The 27,827-nt window shown below is 29.4% G+C and overlaps 1 protein-coding gene and 1 long non-coding RNA gene across 4 annotated transcripts in view; one reads left to right on the top strand and one right to left on the bottom strand.

The window, feature by feature from the left end:
• The window catches only part of LOC107449771 (E3 ubiquitin-protein ligase AMFR), a 193,653-nt gene extending 169,376 nt beyond the window's left edge, over positions 1–24,277 (top strand). Inside the window, exons 9-14 of one of the 3 annotated variants that reach the window (XM_043041501.3) lie at positions 1,206–1,375; positions 7,932–8,011; positions 13,494–13,619; positions 18,086–18,201; positions 20,335–20,457; positions 23,838–24,277. In XM_043041501.3, the coding sequence (XP_042897435.1) occupies positions 1,206–1,375; positions 7,932–8,011; positions 13,494–13,619; positions 18,086–18,201; positions 20,335–20,457; positions 23,838–23,874 (652 nt within the window). In that variant the 3' untranslated portion in view covers positions 23,875–24,277. Of the gene's footprint in view, positions 1–1,205; positions 1,376–7,931; positions 8,012–13,493; positions 13,966–14,008; positions 14,369–18,085; positions 18,202–20,334; positions 20,458–23,837 lie in introns of those variants that run through there. The other 2 variants (XR_015428977.1, XR_015428976.1) reach the window with 2 other exon arrangements.
• On the bottom strand, positions 11,575–27,772 carry LOC147803264 (uncharacterized). Its single transcript, XR_015428978.1, has 2 exons — positions 27,578–27,772; positions 11,575–11,755 (listed from the first exon to the last, which is right to left on the bottom strand). It is a non-coding gene; the product is annotated as an uncharacterized LOC147803264 (long non-coding RNA).
• Positions 27,773–27,827: the final 55 nt, after the last annotated feature.

The raw sequence follows: 27,827 nt of genomic DNA on the forward strand, positions 1-27,827 counted from the left end.
CTAAATAGTAACTCCACACCCCTACTGTATTAGTTTTACCTTATTACCATATTCGCTGCCAATTACCATATTCGGGAGTTCTTACTTTAGACAAACTATTCTTATAGTTGACTATTAAATCAATTATTTTTTCACTCTTGCACTTTTTATTACATTAACCTTTTGATATAAATGAAAAAAATAAGTAAATCAATAAATAAACCAAAATAATTTTTAAAAAAAGTAAAAGGCTGTAAGAGATTTTGATAAAACATTTGTTGAAGGGAAATAAAATAATTATTTTGATGTTAATCTCCAATTTAGTAAAATTTATTTTTTAATTATTTTTAAAATTTATTTTCTACCTGAGGCAGTATAATAAAAATATACTTTGAAATAAAATATCTTTATTTCTATTTTTAAAAAAAGACATTCATTAAGTGGTCCTATAAAAACAAAATTATTTTTAAAAAAACTATATTTTAATAGTGTCTTTTATTAAAATGTCCCTTCAATTTTGAGTTTATTGAGTTGCTTAGAGCAATGTGTAATTGTTTCCAATCCCAGCTGGGATAGCGGAGCTATACCAGATCCATGAGGCCGTGAGTCTTCAAAAATTCGAGGAAAAGTAGAGGTCTCTCAAGAACCTCTTCCATGGTGAAATCCAGGCAATAGATGGTGAGGACTAGCCTCGCTGGAGTTGCACTTTTTACAAGATGGAAAAAGTTTAATTTGTCATCTGAAAGTGAGGCTCCTAGTATGCCCACTGACAAATCTGCAGGTAGCGGTTTGGTCAGCACGGTAGCGGTTTGGTCGGCAAGTGGTAATGCTGTGTACCACTAATAAAAAAATGAATGTATTTTTTACTATAAAAAAATTGCTCAAAAGTTAAAAATCAGAACTGGCTGTTGACACCAGTCATTATTAACTGTTAACTCTGCAAAAAATAGCCAATACAAAAATACGTAATCATAAAATAAAATTTTAAGAAATTTTCGTTTGTTGCTAGATATTTCGCATAAGATCGCGTACCCCTGCTAAACTGTTCCCGTACCCCTAGGGGTACACGTACCACACTTTGGGAAACACTAGCTTAGAGTAAAAAACGATATCCAGAAATTTCTATCATCTGATGTCGATCCTTTTCCGAATGATTTCTATTATTGAAGTCCAATTGAAGAAAATTCAGTGAAGGTGTGTATTAACTGCTAACATTTCGCCCACAGCGCCTGCCTGCGATCGTGGCTGGAACAGGACACGTCGTGTCCGACGTGTCGCAAAGCACTGAGTGATGACAGCATTGAAAGAAATATGGCTACTCCTCAAGATTTCGACCACTCAGACATTCTGGATCGAGAAGTAGGGGATAGTGGACATCAGTATTTCAACTTTGAAGGTAAGGTCACATAGGATATATATACTACATGATTTTTAATGAAAATTCGATTTGAGTTGTTAGTATAGTAACAAGCCCTGTCTGAAATGTAACTACTAATCAGGGTTCGTGATTTTTTTTATTTTTCTTTAAAAAAATCGAACAAATCGGATTATTTTGATTTAAATCGGATTATTTTGATTTATATCAGATTTTTTTGATTTCTATTCAAAACACTATAAGAGCTTTAATTTATGATTAAAAAAACCTTATAAATGTTTAATCAAAATTAAAACTATATTATAACAATATTTTAGAAGCTCTAACTTGCTAAAATAATTTTTCATTATAATGCATAGCGACCATTTTGATACAAGGGCATGATTGAAATTAAAAGACAAGATAAAATAGATAATTTAAAGAATACTACTTTAACTAGTAACACAAAGTTTCAATTAGCACACCATAATTTTAATTTAAAATTGTGATCTCTTTTTTTTTTCCTCATGATTTATAAAATGGCAAAATAAATGCAATAGATTGTGTTTATAAATGTTGTCATTCATCAAAAAATAAGTATTCAATCTATAAATTTTTATGTTAAAATATTCATTTTTAATCCTATATCAAAATACATAAGTTAAGCTAAAAAAACATTTTAAAAAAATCTATGTACTCATTGGAATTTTTTTCACAAAAGAAAATCTGATAATTTCAAAGATACTGTAAACATATTATAAGGAGAAGAAAAAATACCAGTTAATAAACCCTACTGCTTCAAATAGACTTTGTAAGGGAAGAATGACACTATATCAGGAAAAAATATCTGAACTCAGCTTCTTTTTTTTTTTCTTTCTATTTTTGGCATATTAAGGTAATTTCTTTTTAATATTACCTCAAACTTTAGAAACATAGAAATTTCCATCAATAAACTATAATGTAGATTTGAATTCCATGCTTTTTTAATCAAAAGGTAGAATTTTAATTAACATTTGCTTTTTTTTCTTTTTGAAAAAAAATCATGTTTATATCTGTACTTTCAATGTTAAGAATCAAAAGATTTTTAAACATGTAATTTCAAATGTGTTTAACACATACCAAGAAAGAAAGTAATTTCATTAACTAAAATTAATTAATGCAGCAATTTATTTAAAATAAATTTTAAAACTAAGAAAAGAAAATAATAAAAGTATCAATATTTAAAGCACTGTTTTTTAACTTTTAAAATCAATATAATATATATATATAAATTAGTTGATTTTTCAATGATTTTTTTTAAAAAATCATTTGATTTTAATCATGATTTAAATCAACGAACCCTGCTACTAATTGGTTTAACAGGTGAAAGAATCTGTCAAAATATTCGCTGACACGAAAAGAAATGGAATTGGCTGTTGTGAAATACATTTTATTCTTTTTCTTGTCTTTTTTCTTAACGAAATTTGATCCTCTTTTACTTGCCTAAATTTGATTCTCTTTTACTAGCCTAAATTTTTTTTTCTGCTTGTGTATCAATGTCAGGACATGATTTCTTATTTTAAAATCAGTAGCTAAATTTGCTCATGCTAAAAGATACTAATAACATGGTGCGTAGCATTTTTAAAAAGTGCTTAAAGATGCTTTTTTCATGGGGTATTTTTAAAAAGTGCTTAATTTTTCCTTTTCGAAAATGAGATTTTTTCCTTCGCTGTATTGATGCAAAACCGTGGTTTTCACTTTTGTTCTATTCAACGTTTCCACAAATCATTCAACCACAATCCATTTCGGCGCACCGTCGACCCGCAACGTATGATAGCACCCCAATCATGTTAGATGAAATACTTGGGAGACCACATGTGCGTTTACTGAGCTGGGTTCTGTGAGATTCTTACACACTCATGCGCAACTCTGCTGCATTTTGCAAGATATCCTCAATTTCAGACTTCATTTTCCACCCTCTGAGGTTGAACCCAAAAGTCTTGATCGTTTTAGCGTGGGTAATACAATCAGGAAAAGAATTCTTTGTCAGAAACTAGTTATTTTCTCATGATCATCTAAAGTCTTTGAAAATTATTTTGACTTTTGTTAATGTATATAGTCAGTGTTTTCACTACAGCGCGAGAATCTCTCATATTTTTTTTTCTTTCTCGAATTAAAAAATTATTACCGCGAGAAATTGGCTCATTCTATAAATCAATTTCAAAATTTGCATTTTGGAAAAAGCTTCGCATTACGCTATTTAGAGTAAAATCCCTTTCACTTTTCTTCCTGGATCTTTCATTATTTTCAACATCTGCCCTACCCTTCCGAACCACGGAACCCCTTTCAGAACACATTTCTCTGCAACCACGTGTTTACCGTAGGTAAGGTTTCCTCATGTAAGACGTTCAAGTTTTTTATGCACTGTTGTAAAATGGAAAAATACATTGTAAAAGCAAAATCTTCTATGATGATGCAGCAAAAATATTCAATGCTTTAAAAAATAGAAGGCATTAAAAATGTATTATAATTAAGGAAATGATTTTTTTTCAAGAGTTTTTGTGTTTTTTTTAGTTTTTAGAAATCTCACTTAACTTTCTGAAATCTCTCCCTGTTTTTGAGAAAGGGTGAGAAATTCTCACCCATTTTTTTTCTATGATGAAAACACTGATAGTGCTTTAAAATATTTTTTGAGTGCTTAAAAATTGTTTAAAAGGTGCTTAATTTTTGTTGAGAGAGTTGGCTACGCACCCTGAATAGTGAAACCACCATTTTTTAAAGCCACATTGCTTTAATACTTTGTGATACAGAAAATTCAACATAATCATTACCGCTCGACATATTGCAATCAAATGATTACCCAATGGTTTAATATTAAATATTTATACACCTATAAAAGTTTGATGAACGCTGTTTTATATTTTAATGCTGCAAGATATCGTTTCGTTATATCAATTTATATGTTTCATTAGGATTCATGGAAGTTAAATTATTTAAAATAATAAAGCATCACATAAATGTTTTGTTAGAAAATACATGAAACTTATAATTTAAGAAGGCCGTAATGTCTGCCCCAGGGAAGATGAGCAAGAAATGATGATGGTTGCTGTGTCGTATATTCAACTTTTGCTTTCTGCTGACCATAGTCTTTAGTTTGCAAATGAGACAAGTGCTAAAATTCTGTGGGAAAAAATTCAAAACACCTTTACCGGTAAAACTGAAGATTGTAAAATCGATGAAAATAATGAGTCTTGAAATGTAAAAAAAGGAACATTTTTCAGACTCTATACCGCGATCACACGAGCTTCAAACAAAGTGCTCTTCACTGGAAATTTCTGAAAAATAACTTGTTTTTTTTATACTGTTAGAGGTTTGCGCGGAAAGTTTTCCAAAATAAAAGAAATCCTGAATATCCAACATGATATACAAATGGATGAAATTTCAAAAATCCTGGGAGAGTAGGAAAGTGCGTATCAAAATTAAAAAAATGATTTTACTACAAATGGAGAAGCATTCGGAACAAAACATAAATATGAGAAAAGGAACACGAAAAAATGTTTCATCTGCCATTAAACGAATCGCCTTTTAATGACATAAGCAGTTAGCAATGTAATAGCAGTTAGTAATGACAAGCATTTTCTACTGACACAGGGTGGAATTTACCTGTCAAAGCAATCTGGTGGCTGTGGATATAAACTGATAACTAGACCAGCAATGTTCACCATTTGGTAGAATGATTGATATTTCTGCCTTTTTCTTTACATCTTAATTTTGCAATCAGCAATTTCAGATTAGTTACTTTTTCCTTCTTTCTAAAAGTAAATACAAAATTTATTACTTTTCTTTCAGTTAATTGATAATTTGATAAATTTTCACTATTTAAAATGTAATATTAATTTAAAAGTTTTATAATCATGTGATATGTTAACAGTGCTTTATTTTAGTTTAAAAAAAATTTTAAATCATAAAGGTGCTTTCCTTTTAATTGGTTTCAGATAATGTTAGATTAGTATTTATTCATTATTAAATTAAATCTTTTTTTTCTCCATTCTATTGTGTTTTCTTTATTTTTGTGTGATTTAAAGCGCATCCAATTTAAATTCAAATCATTAATTAATTATTCTATAATTTAATAATTTTATCCGCACGACTTATTAAAACAGACTTAATATATATATTGCCATTTCATTGATTTAATATTAATTTTTCAGATTTCAAAATTTATTGTTTTTCTATACTTTTGTGACTTTATTTTTCTTGTTTATAATTTTCTCAATATTTGACTTAAAATTATGTCAAATTTGAATAAATTAAAAATTATAACATTACTTGTTCCCTCTTCTATTGATAAATTATAATTTTAAATTTATAATTTTTTTTTTTAAATGTTTCAAATATTTTTTTATTTTTCCATTTTAAGATTTAGTGATTACATTTATATTTTAGTTAAATTTATTTTCACTTTTTTTTCTTACTGTTTTTTTTTAAGTTCTTCAAATTTCTTTAATATTTACAAATTAAAAATTATATTACTGTATTTAATATATATAGAGAGAGATATGTATGTATGTGTATATATATATATATATCTATAGACACGCACACACATCCGTGCACCTGGAAAGTCATGGATTTAGGTCGCTGAAAAATCTTATTTTTAAAATAGAATTTAAAACTATCCCCCACCACCATTTCGTGGTTTTCCGAATGTCTGAATTTGTAATAAAATCCCCACTCAGTCATATTTTATTAAAATATAAAATGTTTTTATCATGTTCTTTGAAAGTTATTGTTTTCTTTCAAAAAATGAAACAAAAATCATCATTTCTATAGCAAATTATCTTTTAAACTTCTGTGATTTCAGAATTATTATTTATTTTTTTATTTTATCAATTTAAATTTCTTGCTGAAGCAAGCCAGCCATTGGCTAATTTTTTTAATTCCGAAATGAGAACAGACAAATAAGGAGTATTCCTTTCCTTTCTGATGAACAAGAAAAGTATCTTTAGAATATAATTCTGCAGAAAAAATTTTTTTGCTTTGCTTTTGTATTTTTTTCAGCTAATTTATTGATTCATCTCTTTCTTTACTCTGTTTTTCTAAATTTACAATCTTTAAATATGAAGATGCAGGGTATAACAGTTTTGGTTATACCTATCATTTCAATTTTCAATTTCTGTTATTATAAGGCTTTTTTAAATTTCTTGTGTTTTTGTCAGAGAAAATAGTAACTTCCTTAAGTCAAAAAATTCTCGGAATTAGTCATGAATTTGAAAATCTAAAATATATCAGATACCCTGTATGTGTATATATATATATATATATATATATATATATATATATATATATATATATATATATATATATATATATATATATATATATATATATATATATATATATTTAAAACTAAAATTTTGGAATGATTTAAAAGTTGCAAATTTTAGGTTTATTTTTAAGACATTTATCACATTAATTTTAATTCATCTAATTCTATTGCAGATATAATTCTGGGGAGTACTGTAGTGTGTCTACCACTGCAATACCAATTCACTAGTATATAAGACATGTTAACTTGATTCTATGGTGGGATATATAGCCTTTTCATAGATTTCATAGATGAATGTTGGCATTGTCAATATCTATTTTCCCCACACATTCAAACGTCTTAATTTTTTTCAAGCACATTGGGTTATTTTTCTTGCATTTCCTCTTCTTTTTTTTTTAGCAACCTTGTGTATTTTGTGGCATAACTACCACTATAAATATTGAATACCAATTCTCTAGTATATAAGACACTGTTAACTTGATTCGATCTTGAGGTATCTTTTAATAGATGAAGGTTGACATAGTCTATAAATAAATCCCCTCAAACCATTTATTCTACTGTAGGGTATCTACCACTAAAAAATTACAATTTACTAGAATATATGACATGCTAACTTGATTCAATCACGCGGTACCTTTTGATAGATGAAGGTTGGTATGGTCAATAACTAACAATCCCCACATTGGTGACCTACGGACGTGATGTGAACACGTCTACCTTGGCAGTAACGCCCACTTTGATTTGTAACGCCTACTTGGATGGATGGTCCACATTGAACAGTTGACTTTGCTACTGCGACATTGTCCACCTCTTCGCACTGTTGCTACTCAGTCTCGTCTCGATCACGCACAGCGTGGGCTTGCATACACTCGACCGCTAACGGCAACACAGAAGCGACTATGATCGTGAAGTTAATACACCTCTAATATTCAGCACTCAAAAAGTACGGTGATCTTAATACAGCTCTCCCGGCTTCTCACAAATCAGCAATGAATCAACTAGTGGTATCCGTTCATCGAATTCTATCACAGATATAATTTTGGTGGGGGAGTACTGTAGGGTATCTACCACTACAAAATTGCAATTCACTAGTATATAAGACATGCTAACTCGATTCAATCACGAGGTATCTTTTGATAGATGAAGGTTGGCTTGGTCGATAACTTCGCCCCCACACTACAATGAATGTCCTAATATATTGTTTTGAGCCCAAATTTCTAAAAGGAGCAGTGAATGTATGTTGAATTATATATATATTTCTTCTATTCTAAATAAGATGTTGTGTTTTAGGGACAAACAGTTGGCTGTTACCCAGTTTCCTCAGAGTCTCATCACAAGGTGGAACTTCTGCCGCTCGACTGGAAGCCATGGTATTTCTTTTTTTTCTCTCTCCATTCGTTATGTTTTTTTCTAAGAAACAAGATAATCTTGGAAATTCCTCATCTTTTTTCGAAATTAGAGCAAAGAACCATAAGTTACAAGGTTGGCAAGTTTCTGCCGATGTGGTTAAAACCACTGGTAGAAACTGGTTAAAACTGGCATGGCAGAAATTCAGAAAATGAGGAATAAAAGTAAGTACTGAGATTGACATACAATGGATAATTCATAGAAAAAACAATTAAATGTTTAACAAAGTACAATTTATTTACGAAATTATCACCATTCAAAATCAAATATTACATTGTCTGCACTCTGCAGTAATCTATAACAAAAGACAAGTTTTGATGCAGTTTCTAAACCTAAACAATTTCTCAATTTGCTATGCCCGAACGAGAAATTTGAGAAGATTCTCTCAAGTCCAGCGGAACTAGCAGGCATTGCCATCAAGGAACAAGCAAGATTTGTGAAACTTTCATCTGTTGCTTATTTTTTAAAACTGGACCACCATGTAGCAGCTGGGGTAGTTTTCAAAACTTGACTGGAAAAATAAGTTTCAGGAAATGGGGCTGATTTGTTTTGTATAAATATTTGATATACTGCACTCTATATATTTAATATAAACAAAATAATATTTATTTACAAACAATGAATTAAAAAGTTTGTTACAGTTACATGGAGTTACATTTTTCAGTTTACTTAAACAAAATATCATGAAGCAACTACTGGAACTAATATAGACGTCTTTTTAGTTTCTGCCAGTTTTTACCGGTTATAACCAGTTTCTGCCACTGGCATGGCAAAAACCAGTTTCTGCCGGCAAAAAGCCAACCCTGATAAGTTATGCTGCTGTCTTCGGTACACGGTGCTGTGTCGCTTACTTCTTTGCAGTTTAGTTTCTCTAATTGCTTTTTCTTTCAATCCTATAACTATTTTCTATAGAACAGGATTGCCACTCCAGAGAGAGAACAGGAAAAGCCTGGAAAATACAGGGAATTTTTAAAATCACCTAAAATAATAGGGATAATTGCAGGGAATTTTTTTTTTTTACAAACTGGGAAAATACATGGAATTTTGTTTCTTGTCTTTTCAAAAATGGTGACCTCTCAAAGCGTAATCTATGGGATATTTCCCTTTATCCCATATAGATCCACAGTTCCCACTGGTCAGGGAGAACAGGGAATACCTGGAATTTTCAGGAAATTTTATTTTCACTTATAAGGAAATTTTTTAAAATTTTATTAAATTAGAGAAAGTTGCAATTTTTTGACAAAAATCTGGAATATTCTTATATCACAGGGTTGTCACTCCACAGGGAAAACCTGGAAAATACAGGGAATTCAAAAACACCTAAAATATGAGGGAAAATGCAGGGAATTATGATTTTTTTTCTTTACAAACTGAGAAAATACAAGAAATTTTGTTTCTTATTTTTGTCCCTTAAAAAATGGTGACCCCTCAAAGCGTATTCTATGGGATATTTAACCATGATATTTCAGCTATACTAAACTATTTCATTTACTACAGAATTATTGAAGTATGTTCAGCTGTTTTTCCAGCAATTAAAACTAAATTGCTGGAAAGATGAGCAAAAAAAAAATCTGCCCAACTAGTTTTGAGACTTCCGAGTAACAATGAACTAAAGGCTATGACTTTAATATACAATTTAGATGAGAGAATATTAGTTAGTGATCTATTTTATGTTACATGTTTATGTTATCCAGCAATAATAACTGAAAAATGCATAACAGTTTTAAAGGGTATAACATCAGTTCCAGTTACTGACACTGGTGATGTATCACCACTGTGCTAAAAGAATCGAACATGAATGAAATAAAAGTATTCTTGAATAGTACCATAGGTAAATAAACCTGTTTCTGACTAACCAAGCACTTAGTCCCTAATAGCTTAACCTGTATGGCAAGGTCAAATGTACTATTGAATGAGAGGACCAGTTGAACTTGATTACTGATTTATCTTCCTTTGTTTAATGTTTAAATTGAAGATGAATTTCAATAATTACTCTTATTGTATTGTGGTATAATAATATACAAACATTACAATTAGTCCCTTTTTTTTTAATTGTGTTAAATTGAAATAATTTATAATTTTTGTCAGTATTTTTTACTTATCAAAAGACTTACTCTTAATTATTTATAACAACAATCCATACGTAATACCAGGGTTCCCACGGGTTGGGAGAACCTGAAATTGTCAGGGAATTTTATTTTAACTCCAAAAATCAGGAAATAGTATGGGGAAGTTGAAATATTTTTTTAAAAAAAGCCTGGAATATTCCTACATTTTACCTGGAAAATAACTAGTCTTAAAATTGTCAGAAACAGTAATCAGTTATTGAGATTCGAGTTACATAATTCTAATGCAGTGATTCTCAACCTTCTTTTGCGGTGGCATACTTTTAACGAATTCGAAATTTGACGGCACACAGTGAAAAATATTAGTTTAAAAGTTGTTTACTTACCTATAATGCACTGTGTTAGATAGTTTGTGATAATAATTTTGAATGTGAAATAAAATAATATGTACTACAAAAGCACGTTTATTAAGGGATTAATTATTTCTTTTGACTTATTTTTTATTAGTTAGTAGCAGTTTATTTTTTTTGCTAGTTATTAATTGTTAGCTTATTTTTTTGTCCTTTGTTAATTTGTTTTTATAACTATTAATTGCATAGCTTACTTTAATGATTAGCTTTTATTTCCGTTTGAAAGTTAATATTTAGCTAGATTTTCTTGGTTAATTAATAATTTTAATAGTCATTAAATTTCCTACTTATTTCAACATATTTTAAAATTGTCAGAGGCAAGACAATCACCAACAAAGATGTTCACGCGGTTAAGGCATGGAAAAATTATAAAAAGTATATATATATATATTTACTTTAATTTAAACTTTACTCGTAATGAAAAGAGCATCATAATGTTGTATCATTTCTAGTATTTGGCAGCACATTTTAAGAATTTAATGGCACACAAAAGTGCCACGGCACAGTGGTTGAGAATCACTGTTCTAATGTGTATTACAATTTTCTATTGAAATAGTTGAACTGAAATGTTTCCATCCTCATTTAATGATATTTATTTCACATAGAAACTCTAATACTTAGCATTACAAAAAAAAAAAAAAAAAAAGTTTTCTGATGAAAAATTTTGTGATATAGATAAAATATGGTATGGATTTTCATTGAAATTTACCTGATATACCTGGAAAAGTCAGGGAATTTTCTTTTTTTTTTTTTTAAATTGAGTGTGAACCCTGTTATACACATGTATGTGTAATGTATTGTATGTACACTATATTCGCATCATTATAATACTAAATATATTTACAATTAAAAATGCATGAAGAAAAAACGCTAATTCCAATTAGTAAAGATTATATGAAGAAAAGGCATTTAAATTTATACACAGGAGTGTTGAAGTGGTAGGCAGCTCTGACCTTAAAAAAGCTTTTCACTGTTCTGTAAATTTTACTCCTCTATTTGGCATATGTATGAAAATTCCTTATCTCTTATTTTATTTGGAAAACACAAATGAAATTATTAAACATTACACTTTTTTTCCTGGAAAAAAAAAGAATCCATAAGTATTGTTTTTTTATTTCTTTCATCTTCTTCAAGAAATCTAATTCCCTCCTTTGCCATTAAAAAGCCTGTTTCTCAATCACTCAGGTTTTTTCTTTGTGTTTCACCAGGGTTGTCTCTTCACAGGGAAAACCTGAAAAGTACAGGGAATTTAAAAATCATTTAAATTAATAGAGAAAATGCAGGGAATTTTGAGTTTGTCTTTACAAACAGGGAAAATATAGGGAATTTTGTTTCTTATTTTCGTTTTTCTAAAAGTTACCACACAAAGTGCAGAGAAAGGATGATATTTCAGCTATACTAAACTATTTAATATACTATGTTCAGATGTTCTTTTTTTTTAATCCTCCAAGTTTTTCTAGCAATTGAAACTAGTATAGTTCACACAAGAGCACAGTAATTGAGTTTCCTTTTAATATATGGCGTATAATATGTACAGGGAAAACTCAAGAGTTTTTTTTCTGCAGATTTCAGTGGCAACCCTGTTCACTTTTTAGTGTAATTATTGCTTCCTTTTCTAGAATTGAATTATTTCAAAATGTATGAAATAAATGTTGAAAAGTGCTATAAACTTATTATTGTAAATTTTAATGTTACACAAAGAAATAATACTTTTAAGCTATATAGTGGATTTTTTTATTATTCATTATTAAAAATAAAAAAGGTTTTAGTAGACTTTTCAAGCTCTAAAAAAGATTATTCACGCTTAATAATTTTTTAAAGATACCTATCATTCTGAAATGTCAAATATTTATTAATTATAGCTGAAATATGTTAGAATTTTTTTAAAATTACTTTGAGCTTTAAAAACTCAAAATAAAATGAAGAGTTCAATTATAATTCATCATTTTGAATAGATCATGCTTTTTATACGAGGATTGTCCATAAAATAAGGTTCCCAACGAATTTTCACAATGAAAAACATGTTTATTGGCATTGAATAATACATGTTTGGAAAGCTTAGACTCTCCTCTTTTTTTCTTGCATAATCGCCGTTTAGATCAATGCATTTTTACATGCGGTGTACCATCTTCTTTATGCCTGAGTTGTAGAACTCTGACGCCGCGCCGCAAAGATATCTTAAAACCTCTTCTTTCAGTTCTTCGTCGGTTGTGAAATGCATCCCTCCCAAGTGTTTCTTTAATTCATGAAAGAGATGGTAATCACTGGGGGCCAAGTCTGGGCTGTATTCCATCCAAATCTGTTGATGAGATCAGTTGTGACACGGCAGTGTGTGGACGAGCATTGTCCTGATGGAGACGCACTCCATTACTGAGCGCATTCCATTTGTTGTCGTCCGTCAGCATTTTCGGGACCCACCTTGCACAAACCTTGGCATGTCCTAAGCGGTCTCTCAAAATGTTGTGAATGCAGGACTTACTGACATCAGGGATCATCTCGCTAAGGTCCCAAACCGTCACCCTTCCATCATTCAGCATTGCTTCTTCCACTTTCGCAATCGCTTTTTCCGAAAACGATGGCCGGCCAGAACGTTGTTCGTCATGGACGTCTGCATGTCCATCTTTGAAGTCTCTGCACCATTTGCGCACTCGTTGCACACTCATACAGTTTTCCCCGTACGCCTCACAGAGTTGGGAATGAATGTCCACCGGAGGAGCGTTTTTTGCACACAAAAACAAATCACAGCGTAATTTGTGCCTGGCGTGAGAAACAAATGGAAGCTCCATCTTTCACGACTACCAAGGCAAGAATTAACGTTGTAATAGAGATTCTTTAGATTTCAATATTTTTTATTTAAAATTTCATTTTTACTTTTAAAACATTTGTTAAACATAAGCATTTGTTAGACAAAAATTTTGAATGTTGTTGTTAAACATACTGTTAAAACATGTTGTTCTCTCATGTTGTAGACTCGCCAAGTTCATCAAATGTTTCCTAACATGCCAATGAATATTATATTAGAGGATCTCAAGTTAACATTGTCTGTTGAAATGACGGTCGAAAATATATTAGATGGAAAACTAGTCCTCCCTCTGGTATGTGTTTTTACATCAAATTATTATTCACGGTGTTTTTACATCAAATTATTATTCAGTGTTTTTACATTAAATTATTATTCAGTGTTTTTACATTAAATTATTATTATTCGCGGTGTTTTTACATTAATTATTATTCAGTGTTTTTACATCAAATTATTATTCACAGGGTATCTGCACACCTGGCAAGTCATTAGAAATCATGGAAAGTCATGCATTTCGGTATTGAGCAAAATTTGTCATGATTTTAACTATTTTTTTACAAAAATCATGGAAAGTCATTGATTTAGGTTGCTGAAAAATAAAATTTTTTAAATGGAATCTACCCCTTCCCCCCACTTTCACAGTGTTCCGAATATTTGAATTTGTAACAAAATCCCCATTCACAGTCATATTTTATTAAAAATATAAAATACTTTTATCATGTTCTTCAAAAAAATGAAAGAAAAAACATCATTTTTAGATTGAATTATCTTTTAAACTCTTCTGTGATTTCAGAAATTTTGTTTATTTTATCAATTTAAAATTCTATCTGAAGCAAGCCAGTTATTTGCAATTTTTTTTTTAATTCCGAAATGAGAACAAAAAAATCGGGAGTATGTCTTTCCTTTCTGATGAATCCTTGATTCCGAGTATCTTTAGAATATAATATCTATATATAATATAATTCTGCAGAAGAATATAATATACTATAATACCTGTTTCGATGAAGAATAATATAATTCTGCAGAAAAAGAGAAAAGAAAAAATATTTGCTTTTGTAATTTTCTATTAATTAATTTTTAACAGCTATTTTATTGCTCCCACTCTTTCTTTGCTCTGTTTTTTAAATTAAAAATCAATAAATATGAAGATGCAGAGTATAACAGCTTTGGTTATTCCTATCATTTTAATGAATGTTATTATAATGCTTTTTTAAATTTATTGTTGTGTTTTTGTCGGAAAAAATAGTAACTTGGTTAAGTCATGAATTTGAAAATCTAAAATGTAGCAGATACTTTGTACTTGTGAGGATATATTTTATTAAAGCACTAAAGCTTATGCAATAATTTACTTCTAGAAAGTTTTTAGTAATTTATTATTTAAAATTTTTTTCCTTCGTCATCCCTTGTAATGCTGCAAAATACTTCATTGTTTGCAATGTCACATGATTCTGATAATACATACTGAATAATTGGTATTTGCAATAATTAATTATTTTTACAAATTTTATTAAATTGTTTTCAAACTAATGAACAACACTACTTTATTGCTTTATGTATAATGGCTATTAGTTATTTTTGTATTAGTTTCATATTTAAAGAATATGTACCTGATGTGTGTTTATTTAAAAAAAAAAAAGAAAAATGCTTGTGACCAGCAGCATAATTATATTCGATTACTTGTAACATAATTATATTATAAAATTTCAATAATGAAAAAGATTACATCCAAATAAATTTTCGCTTATTTCTATATAAAGGGAAAAAATGCATGTTTGCAATTCATGCATGTTCACTAATAACTCTTTGGTTTATAAAAATCAGCACATATATTCTAATTTTTTCGGGCTTTCTGCTACAAACTTCCCTAGCACTGATATATTGCTTTGAAATACTTTGATTTATAACAATTACTAATTTAAAATAACAGAAACGCTGTATCTACAAAAGATAGTATGTATAGAGTAAAAACTTATACAAAAATTTTATTGTAAAAGTAATATTTTTTTTAATTCTAATACTATATGATGAGGTATTCTCGGATTTTGTAGGCAGATTTGTTCTGCCTTAGGAACTCCTTGGAAATAAGTCTCCAAGGAGTACTTGGAACTACGTAGATTTCTAAATTAGTCCTTAGAAACTCCTTAGATTACTGTGTTGCATAGATGAACTTACTAAGCATGCTGATGAATTTGCTGTCCAAACAGGGGAAACTAAATTATATGACTTAGCTGTCAAAATCTAATAGTTTAAGAAGGAAACTTTCAAAGAAAAGAAAAAATTGAATTGCAAGAGTTAGAAGAATAAAATAACAGCAAATAATTTTAATTTTACATGTTACAAGCAAACTTAATTAATAATTTAGTGTGATTTTTTTTTTTTGTATAAAATGTCTTAGATTTTCTTATGTTTTCAAATTTAAAAATATAAAAATGGTAGATTTTTATGTTAATTTTTAACATCTGTACTTTAACAAGATTTATTAAAATGTTTGAAACTGGAAAATGTATTTGTATGTAAAAGTGATAACTTTATTTTTCTTGAGGAAGTTGGATGGACTAAGTCAAAATCTATTCCAAAAGGGCTAGAAAAAAATATGCAAACTATACGTTTTTGCGAGTTCCTTATAATAACTGCTTTTTAATTTTAAAATTGTCTAGTTATCTTTTACACAAAGTTTTTAAATTTTTTAATAGTCCTTAAAATTTTGGACTCCTTGGATCTCTTCTTCTGATCTCTGTATGAACCCTGGTTATTAGTGAACATACATTTCAAACATTTTGATGGTTTATCAATCAACCGCTCCTGTAATCTAATGTAACATAGTTTTATTGTAAAAACAGGAGAAAAAAAACATTCCTTATACAGCCCGTTGTGCGCCAAAGGAGTTATGGAGGTTAAATCTGTTCAATTACGTGGCATGGTTTGGGACACTATAGTCAACATTCTGCACTGGCCGCCTTTACTTACTAGACAAGCTGTTAACCATCCATCTAAAGCGGGGAAGATCCATGATGCCTCAAGTTCCAGTTCATTACAATTAATGCCTTGAACCACTGAACCGGCACAGTTCATTACATTGAAGATTATATATAAATTTATTATTGTCTACTTTTTTTTGCATTTGTGTAATTAAACTAAAGCCTAATAGAAGTTGGAGCTTAATATTATTTGCTGCTTCATTTGTTGTTGTTTTTTTTTTAAGTTTATTTTGAAGAAGAGTGAAAGGAAAAAAATAATTGCAATTAAAAGTGGGCAATGCATAAATGTTATAATAATACCTGCTTTCTTATAGAAGTAAATTTTAAGGAATAATGTAAATAAATGAAGATGATAATTTGAATCTTGCAGTCTACTACGGGCACTCTTAAAACAATAGAATCCTAGTACTTTTTTAATTACAGAGATGGTTGTGCTCCGAAAAAAACGGATTTCAGGATTTTTTCAGAAGCCCAAGGTCCAGAAGTTTCCAGAAATCATGGATCACATTTATGTATAAAAATTCTTGTATATTTTATTTAGAAATATTGGAACTAGAATTTATACTTGGCAGCTCATTTATTTGTAAATATTTTTTCTGGTAGAATATTTTTATTCTACCAGAATAAAATCTATTATAATATTATATATCTATTAATGTGATTAGAGATAAAAGTAAACTCTTACATTATTATTCATTTAAATTATGCCGCATATAATTTATTTAGAATTTCATGTTTTGAAAATATCAAAAATTTGAATTTTATAAATTCAAATTATAAGATATTAATTTTTTTAAATGTGTCATGAATGATTTCACTCAAGAAATTTTCAGGATTTTTGAGTTGGGCTCACAATCACCCCTGTAATTATAAGGGTTGTAAATTTCATACTAGTAAAAATTTCTTTCATCTACGATTTAGAAAAATATTAATCTTTTAAGTGGTTGTCAAGAAAAAGTTTATAAAACTCAATGTAAACCAGAAAAGTTTGTTTTTTATATAATTTCTTTCAATATGAAGTTAGATGCGCCATTTGGCTGATTTTTTAATTGATTTTTTTTTTTTAGAAACTGTAGCAGGGTGCTTAGCGTTTTTAAAAAGTGCTTAAAGGTGCTTATTTTTGATTTTCGTTTCTTAAAAGCCCTTAAAAGGGCTTTTTTCATTGGGTGTTTTTAAAAGGTGCTTAATTTTCCATTTTTCAAAATGAGATTTTTCCTTTACCATGCTGATTTTCGCTATGAATTATGCAAAAAGACACAGTTCACATTGTTCTATTCAATGTTTTAACAATTAATTCAACCCCAATATATTTCAGTCCGTAGCATATGAAAACGCCATTCGTTTTACATATTTCAAAATTTCATGATTTTTGACAATTGTTAAAAACAATGTCAAAAAAAAATTTTTGGACGTGGCGATTAATACAAGATAAAACCGTGAATTGTCAAAAACTTTCCAATTGTATCTAATTATGGTATTTTTTTAAAGTGCTTAAAAATATTTTTTGAGTGCTTGAAAAGTGCTTAAAAGGTGCTTATTTTTTGTTGAACGCCTGTGTAATAAAATAATTCAAAATGTACCCTTATTTTAAATTTTTTTTTGAGGTTTATAAAAGTGTGATGAGCTTGATCTTACCCTATTCAGACATTGGTTTTTGTTTCAAACAGAAACTTATAAATTAGGGAATGCTTGTCTGGTACCGAAATTCTTTCGTTTGGCCAAAGTAACTGTTTTGCTCTTAGAGAATAACTTTGTTCTTTAATTTTTTTAATGTCCATTAAAGGCTACAGAGAATCTGTTGGGGAAGCAGAAAGCACTGTCAGCATGTCGAAATCAGTTCAATTACATCGATGATGCTGTCTTCCCTGCTGACAGCTACGAAGTGGAAGAACTAGACAGGTGAACTCCTCCTTTCAATCCATCTTAACCTATTGATATCTCATAGAACTTTTGAAGCTAAAACATCCATTTTAGTGGCATTAAGACACATTTCAGAGTTGCCACTCCACAACAGGGAAAATGCCGGTAATTTTAAGTTTTTCCTTACAAACTGGGAAAATACAGGGAATTTTATTTCTTATTTACGTCTTTTAAAAGTGGATATGGGATATTTAAGGATGATATTTCTGTTCTAAACTATTTCATTTACAATAGCAAACGTGAAAATGAAAAAAATTGGAAAAAATATGACAATTAAAGCTGACGTCAAGGGGTACCAGCTTCAGATGCAGGGTTGCCACAGGCGACTTAAATACGACTATTTGCAACTATTTTTGAGCTGAGTCGACTATGGCAACTTTTTTTGCCTGAAAAAGCTAAGAAAGCAACTATTTTTAGGAAAAGGAGACTATTAGGAGACTTTTCTGTGCTCCTAGCTATGTTTTTTTGAAAAATTTTTTAGAGCGTAAATTGGGTTGATAACCTGCGGCAGCTTCTTCTGAACACAAAATAAGAATTGTTGAATTGCAAATTTGAGTTGTCACTTTTTAATGCGCTTAATTTGAACAGATTCCATTGTAAAACTATTTTGTTTCTCAATCACCTTTTCTACGGTTATTACTACGAAATTCTGCATGATTTCAGAAAACCCAATTTTTAATACGATATTACTATGTGTGAATTTCAAATTTGAATCATCATCACTTTTCACAATATATTTGCTAAATCAATTATTAGTTAAACTTAAAATTTTTTAGGAGAAATGTGTTCTTTTTTAATAAAAAAAACATTTTTTTGAATGATTTCAAGTAATTGAAGTATTTAATTTTCTGCAAATATAAAAAAATTTTTATATAAAAATTTACTTCTAGAACACTAATGTTTATATAAAAATGATGATATTTGCCACCAACATGATTAAATTGATCAAGGTATATGACAATTGAGTCATTTAATAAAATTTTAGTCATATTTTTGTTCGTATTTAGGCAACTATTTTCATAGATTTCAGCAACTATTTTCACGCTTTTGGCTACTAACAGCCACTATTTTGTTCCTTTTTTTCTGTGGCAACCCTGCAGATGTCATAAATGCAAAACTTTTTCTGTCGAGAAAGCAAGACAAAAGTCCAAAAATTGCCTTCTCTGTACCCCAAAAGTTTTGCCAAAGTCCTGGGGAAAAAGAAATTTAAATGATAATGGTTTTTCTTTTAATTTCTGTAATATTGATTTTAAAATTAAGAAAATAATTGAAAATTATTAGTTTTTCATTTGGTTTAGCAAAATTCAAATCTTGTTCAAGTCTCCTTGCTCAAGCTTTTCTTTTAATGATGTCACTACTTTCTTTAACATCTGTCCTTTTTTTCTTTAAACTGCGCTGGATAGAGGTTGTTTGTTTTTCTGTTTATTTTATTTCAGTTGTGATTTGCAGTTGGTTTGGGATACTTTACTATTGGATTTTTTATTTTTCAAGTCAGGAGAAAATAGTAACTTTGTTAAGTCATGAAAAGTTCTTGGAATTAGTCATGGAAAGTCATGAATTTGAAAATCTAAAATATAGCAGATGCTCTGTAAATGTGCTAAATAATTATCAGGACATACTTTTTAATTAGGGGAGTGTCGGGTACCCCCACCCACTGTCAATTTCATATGTATAGAGCATTTTTTCAAGTCAATGGGCCATCGGACATTAATTGTTTTATTTAAAAAAATTATTTTTAAAGTTTCAAGTATTTATGTACCTGGTAACATGGTGAACAATAATTTTGAAAATATGTTGAATACAGTAGTCAAATTTTTTAAATTTCTATTTTAAGTTAAACTATTCTTTTTTTGGTTTATTCTTTTTGCATTACAATATTCGATTTTGCATTATTTAATTAGATGATAAAACAATAGAAACATACAAAAACATTGATTATTACTCAATATTATACAGAAATATAAGCAATACTCCTTAAGTGGGTGGGGGGCTACCTGACTCTCCCCTATATATAGTTGACATGTTAGGAAAGTGGATCAGATTATTAAAAATCCATGGAGGCAGCTCTTTTTTACACAAAACCATTCTAAGGAAGATGTTTTATTGTTTCAGATTTCCTGATCTGATGAGGATGCACATAGCCTCTCCCCTCGGATGTCGCTTCTCAAAATCACCCGAAGAGAGAGAACGAATATTGGCCAAAAGGAAGGAGAACCTTCTCAAGCAAGCAAGGAGGTCGTCTATTCATCTTTTTAAACACTCAGCGTTATTCTTTTCAAAAATGGGTTTTTTTCTTCTTTTTTTTTTATATAACAGAAATGCTGCAAAGGCCATGAATATTCTTTATTTACTTTTCAATTTCAGCACCATACATTATAATACTCAGGGCTGATTGTGCTCCGGAAAAAATCCGGATTTCCGGAATTTTTGCTAACAGTGATCCGGAAGTTTCCGGAGATCGAAGGTCCAGACCTTTCAAAAAATCATTGATCACAGAAGTTTCCGAAAATCAAATTTTCAAGGGTGGAACTTAAAAACACAGTTTTTGTAAGGGCGAGTCAGAAAGATACTCTATAAGCTTATATTCATGATTAATATTCATTTTTTATCAGTAAATAGTTGTTATAATCATAAACTCAAGAAAGAAAGACATATTTGTAAATTTTAATTACTTCTCCAGATCATCATAGGTATGTGTAAAATTTTAAATATATTTTAAGTAAACTAAGAAATATTAAGGAAAAGGAAAAAAAAACCTTGTTTAATTTTTTTCTGATTTTTCAATTTAAACTTGTTTTTTTTTTTTTTTTTAACTCAAGAAATTTTCTGGAATTTTGACTTGGGCTCACAATCACCCCTGAATACTTTTTCTGTCAAACAATTTTTTTAATACCCTAATAATAACAATGTCTTACGACAATTAGTAACATAAGTAGTAAAGTTTTGTATTTTTTAAAAGCAAACTAAATTAAAACAATATCCAGGGCAAATTTACTGCCGTTTAGCAGTACCTTCACAAATTCAACTTTATGAAATTCGGTAGTTTCACAAAATAGTTTTAAAAAAGCAAGTTCGGAGATATTCTCCTTTCCGCCTCTTAAAATTTTGTTTTTGTATCTCCGTGAGAAACAATAAATCCTGTGTTAATTCCGCATCTACGAATAGGTAGCTTGGTCAGATAGTGTCTTATGGTAAGCATTACCGATCGCTGACGCCATATTATGGCGAGCTTCTTTTTTAATTAAGCACCCAAGGCGCTCCCTCTGTTAACTTTACGGGAAGTTGAACTTTGAACATTATTCTAAGCAATCAAACATTGCTCGATATTTATTCCAACAGACCTTTATTTTTTTTAAAGCATTTTTTTCTCTGTGAAACTTTTTTCGATATGACCTCGTGGGAAATGTTCTCCTAATAAAAATAACTTTAAGTGCAAGTACTGTTAAGTGCATGTTTTTTCTTAAAAATTCGAGCTGAAATTTAACAATGGACAATGATTGTTATGGTTTTTTAAATTTGGATACAATTTTAAGCCCAAATTTTTGCAATAGCAAAATTATTTTTGGATTTATGGGGAAAAATATATAAAAATTTACCATATTTTGTGTTGATTATTAAAATATAATTTTTAATTTTCACGAATTATGTCTAAATTTTCATAAAATAGGTACCTCTCATTAAAACCTAGACAGACCCCTGATATTAAAATGCCATAATGTACCTGTATCCTATGAAATTATCAATAGTTTCTTTAACGAAAGGTTTTTTCTCGTCGCATTGTTAATAATCTACAAAAATAAGTAGCTTTTAATATTTTCTTGTTATTAAATAATTAAACGAGGTAGCACTAAAATATTTTTGATGTAAGATTTATAAATGTTTGAAATAAAATATAAAATAACCTATCTCTATATAAAATTGTATTTCTACATAAAGTTAACTAGAAAATAATCTATATCTATATGAAAATAATCAATATAATATTAATTAAAATAAACTAAACAAAATGATAAAATTATAGATCTGTCACTTTATTTAGGTTACTGTTGTTAAAAGCATTTTGGATTTAAATATTTAAAAAATATCATTATTTCAAAAGAGCTTTTAAAGACTTAAGAGAGTTCAGATCAAAACAATTTTTTTTCAATATTTTATTTAAATGACTACGAATTTCCACCTCTTAAGTGCTTCAAAGTTTATTTTTTTTTAAAAAAAAAAAAGGTAACAAAATAGTGTGACATCCACCGAAACTGATTTATATTAAAAAAATATAAGAAAAGAGATTTTATATTGTAACTGTCATTGAACTGTCGACCCAAATTTGAGTTTACTCCTACCAATGTTAGACTTCGTAGCCTTGTAATTTTGAACCCGATCCAGAAGACAAGGGAGTTTTGGATGAGTACTCCCAGATGCATTGATTTTTATGGGGCCTTGGAGGACTTTGTGACCCTGACAGATTTAACGTGCACCAGCCACCATTTAATACACTGGAGTTCTTCAGCTGTTTTGGTTCGAACTCCCGTTCCCACGAACACGAGCCCAATGCCCTAACCACCAGGCTATCAAAGCCCTTACAATAAGAGAATTTTTATTTTATCGGTCTTCGAACGGCCGACCCAATTTCAAGTTTACGACTACTAATGTTCCACTCCTTAGCCTTGTCATTTTGAACCCATCCAGAAGATAAGGAATCTCCAGTATCAGTACCTTCCGAGGTATTGATTTGTTATGGGAACATGGAGAACTTTGCGACTCGACAGTTTTAACCTGCACCAGTCACCATTTACTGCACAGGGAGTCTTCCACCGCCGGGGATCGAACCCACGCACTCTTGTAGTGCCTCCCGACCAACCCTACCTACCAACCAGGCTATCCTGTCCATACCTGCCAACTTTTCATCCTTTTGGGGATGATTTTCCCCAGTGGTAGTAAAATAGAATTTAAATTACAATTTTAAGCAGTCACATATGCTGTGTTTCGAAAAAGCTTAAGCGGATTACCACGAAAGTATTGCATATTTATATACTTGTGTAATTTTTTTAAGAATAGTGGTAGTCTAGAAAATTTTAAATTAAGTTTATAAATGCAAGGAATATATAGAAAGCATACATTTTACTACCACTTTAAATATAGAAGTAAAAGTTTACTCCAATTGCGTAAAAGTTGGCGTTCCCTTAGAATAGGAGATTATAGTAATAAAAAGTTTTGACAACCTGCAATTTGTACTCTATCAAAAAATTATAATAGATTACTGTAAGAGTTTTTTTTTGGGGGGGGGCGTTATCTATTTTTCTGCCCCTTCCTCTTACTATGCCACAAATGTCAATAAAAGTTGCTCATTTTTGTTCCAAGAAATAAAATAAAAATTCAGTTAATTGATTGTGTAGTGTTGCTACAACTCTTTTTTTCCCTTTTATGAGTATCAGTCAGCCTATTTCTGCTCAATCTGTATCAGATAGCCTCTCTGTGAATTGGCAGACTAAAACTGCTTATTTTATTCACATAGGGGGCTATCTTAGACAGTTTGGGGCAGAAGTAGGCTGACTGATACTCATGAAAGGGAAAAAGAGAGTTCTAAGCAACACTACAATTGTTGAAATCTTTGTTTTCAGGAGGTATCTCTCTAAATGCCAAGAGAATGAAAGCTGAGAAGAATCAAAACTGTCTTTTACCAAGTCTTTCTCTCTCCTCCTCCCCAACCCCCCTGTACATTCATGCATTCATCTCTCATTCATTTACCTTCTATCATATTTTGTTTTTAAAAGATTAGTGACAATTGTTGTGACAAATGCAATGTGTAATTTATATTCATTGGGATTATTATTATTGACTCAAAGTGTAATTTTACTTTCAGTTGTTGTTGTTGACATTCAGCTCAAATAGATTTATCATTCATCGTGGGATGAACAAACAAAATAAAATGAGGTGTTGTTCTGGTGCTTTTTTAAAAGTGAATTTGCCAAATTAGAAAAACATGCTTATTTTGATTTTTATGTGTAGTTTAATTTAAATGATTCTGTGATGTGTAAAATAAAAGTGATTTTTAAACTGTTTCGTGTGCAATCAATTCGTGTAAACAATTACAGCGACAGCCTTTATGCAGAGATGATTGTGCTCCGGATTTTTCGATGACCACGATTCCATGAAATCCAGAATTCTGGAAATCCAAGGTCCAGAAGTTTCGAGAAATAATCGATCGCTTTTATAAATAAAAATTCTTGTATATTTTATTTAGGAATATTAGAGCTAGAATTTATACTTGGCATATTTTCCATTTGTAAATATTTTTTTCTGGTAGAATAATAAATATCCGCGCACCTGGAAAGTCATGAATTTCGGTATTGAACAAAATTTGTCAGGATTTGAACTTTCTTTTAAAGAGAAAAATCATGGAATTGGGTCGCCGAAAAATCTAATTTTTAAAACGGAATCCCCCCCCCCCAAATTTCATGGTGTACCGAATATCTGAATTTGTAACAAAATCCCCACTGACAGTCTTGATTTATCAAAATATAAAATGCTTTTATCATATTCTTTAAAAAATTATGGTGTTCTTTCAAAAAATGAAGAATAAACATTTCTAGAGCCAATTACATACCCTCCAACTTATGAGGATTTTGAAAATAACTCTTTCTAGTGGTAGCGATCCAAAGTAGAAATTTTTAAAGCAAATGGATATCTCATAAAACTTTTATCAGAACTTAAGAATCTAGCCATATGGCCTGCACTTTTATAAGTAATAGTGGACAAGTTATGCTAAAATTAATTTTTTTTAAATATTAAGACATTAATTTTGCTACCGTCTGAAAAGAAGATTTCTGAAACTACGGAAATTCCGTAGCAGTTGGAGGGTATGCAATTATCTTTTGAACTTATGTGATTTCAGAATTTTTTTTATTTATTAATTTAAAATTCTAACTAAAGCAAGCCAATCATTTACGAATTTTTTTAAATTCTGCAATGAGAACAGAAAAATCCGGAGTATTTCTTTCCGATGAACAAGAAAAGTAATTTAGAATGTAATTCTGCAGAAAAAAACTTATTTACTTTTGTATTTTTTTTTCACTTATTTTATTGTTTCAACTCTTTCTTTTCTTTGTTTTTTAAATCTATAAATATGAAGATGCAGAGTATAACAAGTAGTATTCAATTAATGTTATTATAATGCTTTTTAAATTTATTGTTCTGTTTTTGTCTGAGGACAATAGTAACTTCGTTAAGTCATGAAAAGTTCTTGGAATTAGTCATGCAATTTCATGAATTTGAAAATCTAAAATGTAGCTGGTACCCTGTAAATGTGATTAGAGATAAAAGTAAAAAGTATATATTTTTCTCAGCAAGCAAAGCCAACCAATCCCACATTTTCTTACAATCGCGAGCAGAAACGTGTCTACAAATCGTTACAATTATTGCAATTTTGGTAATTTTCTAGATTTAATTTTAACCTTTTTTGACATAATTTTAAAAAAAAGTTTTTTAAGAACCAACTATATATTAATATTTCATTTGACTGTTTTGTTGGTAAATATTTGATTTTTGATTCAAAATTCGAATTGTATAGTAATCAACAATATCGAAAGTTCGTAAATGTTGCTTGCATTCCAGAGATGATATTTCCAAAATTATTTCTCCGTTTTCCCTAAAAAGCTGACGAAGACTAAGGAATATATTGGAATCGTCAAAAATGGTGTAAAAATATTTTTAAATATATATATGTTTTTATTAGGATGAAGAGCTATTTTTTTTTTCTGCTGCACTGCACAGGTACAAGTTTCGAGTTGTGAAAACAATCTATGCTATACTAAAAAAAACGTTTGCTCAGATTAAAATTCTTTAAATATTTTCATTTCAATTAAGAAAAAAAAAGTTTTTCTATGGTGTATACAATAAGAAATTAGACAATTTTGCATTTACGACATTGTATGCTGAATCTCTTAAAATAATAAGGCTAGTTCGAAACATTATCAAAAAATTTGACTTAAGATATTGGTTTAAAGATAATATAATCAATGAATTTTATAAATAAAATACAGTATAAATACAGTATACAGTTTATACATAAAATACAGTATAAAACTTATGAATTGGAATGAAATAGGACTATCCATTAATTAAAAGGAATATTTCAGAATGGATATTTAATAATAAAAGTATATTCTATTCTTAGCAAAGCTGTATGAATTATTTTAAAAACAAATCAAAAGTTTATTTTTAAGAAATCAAAAAGTAACAACTTTATCTCACAATGAAAAAAAAACTTTAAAACAAGTCTTCGCTTATTTTTCATTAAATTAACATTTAATAGAGTTTCTTTTAGAATCTTCAATAGCTTTTATAAGTCTGTAAATAAATTTAAGTAGTTAAATTTTTTTTTCATAGGTTGAAATTGGAAGAGGATATTTCTTTTTAATTAAATTTTACAACACTCAATTGTGAATATTCCCACAAATTTTTCTAATTTTAAACTCGTATGAAGTCTTTCTTTTAAGAATTTTTATCTCTTATTGCTCAGTGGAATGGGAGGACAGAATTTAGCAATATTCATTGCTGATTTGCCTCATATGATGACAAATAATCAACTTTCAAATGTTGTCTATTGTTTTATTACGAGTCGTTTTTAAATTATAAAATATTTCGGAGTTAGCAAGTAGAATTAATATATAATTTTGCTATCATAAATTCGATACTAAATTGCAAATAAATAAAAAATTAGATGAAAAACGAATAAAAAAATTAAATCTATCGACGATAATTTTAATTCTGAAATCCGAAAGCATTTAAGTGTACGATGACTTTTGTGGGGTAAAATTTTTGTTACTTTTTGATTATTGATTTCTTACAAATAAACTTTTTGCTTTGTTTTTAAAATATTCCATGCACTTTTTCTACGAATAGATTATACATCCTATTGTTCTGAAATATTCATTTTAATTAATGAATAGTTCCCTATTTCAATAAAAGTGTTAAGAGAGAACCACTGGTTTTCTTTTGCTTAATGAAAATACTATATTAAATATTACTTATCCAAGGTTTTTTCGGTCATTCTGCGTTTGGTATAGGTACACTTAGAGCGAAGACTACTATAAGTTACACATTTTAAAAAATGTATTCAATATATTCTACGAGCAAAACATATTTTCTCCACGCTTCTTAATTTTTAAAAATTAATATTGTACCGAAAACGTCAAAAAATAAAACAAGATCTTGTCAAATTGTTAAAATAAATTTAGTCTATTTTTTCAAGATGATATATTAAAGAACGTTAACATTTTAAATAAAATACTTTTTAACATTGACACTTTTCTTGTACCCATATCCTATACTTTATGAGAAAGAAAAAAAAAACACTGACCTGTAAATTGTAAGATTTTTACCTGGAAAAATCCAGGAAATTTAAAACCTGATTTGGGTGGCCACCCTGCTTCACTTAAGAACCTCCGAGACCCTACGCCAGGGATGGCGGACCAATGGCACGCGTACCATTTAAGGCACGAGACCATAGTTTGGTCACAATTGTTATTACACTATGAAGCATATGTAACTGCTGAGGATTTATAATAACAGATGGCGCTGAGCGCAAACAATTTTTTTATTATTTTTTC

This window comes from Parasteatoda tepidariorum, chromosome 9 (genome assembly GCF_982258835.1).
Source record: "Parasteatoda tepidariorum strain Cologne lab strain chromosome 9, Ptep-v5.0, whole genome shotgun sequence".
Lineage (NCBI taxonomy): Eukaryota > Metazoa > Arthropoda > Arachnida > Araneae > Theridiidae > Parasteatoda > Parasteatoda tepidariorum.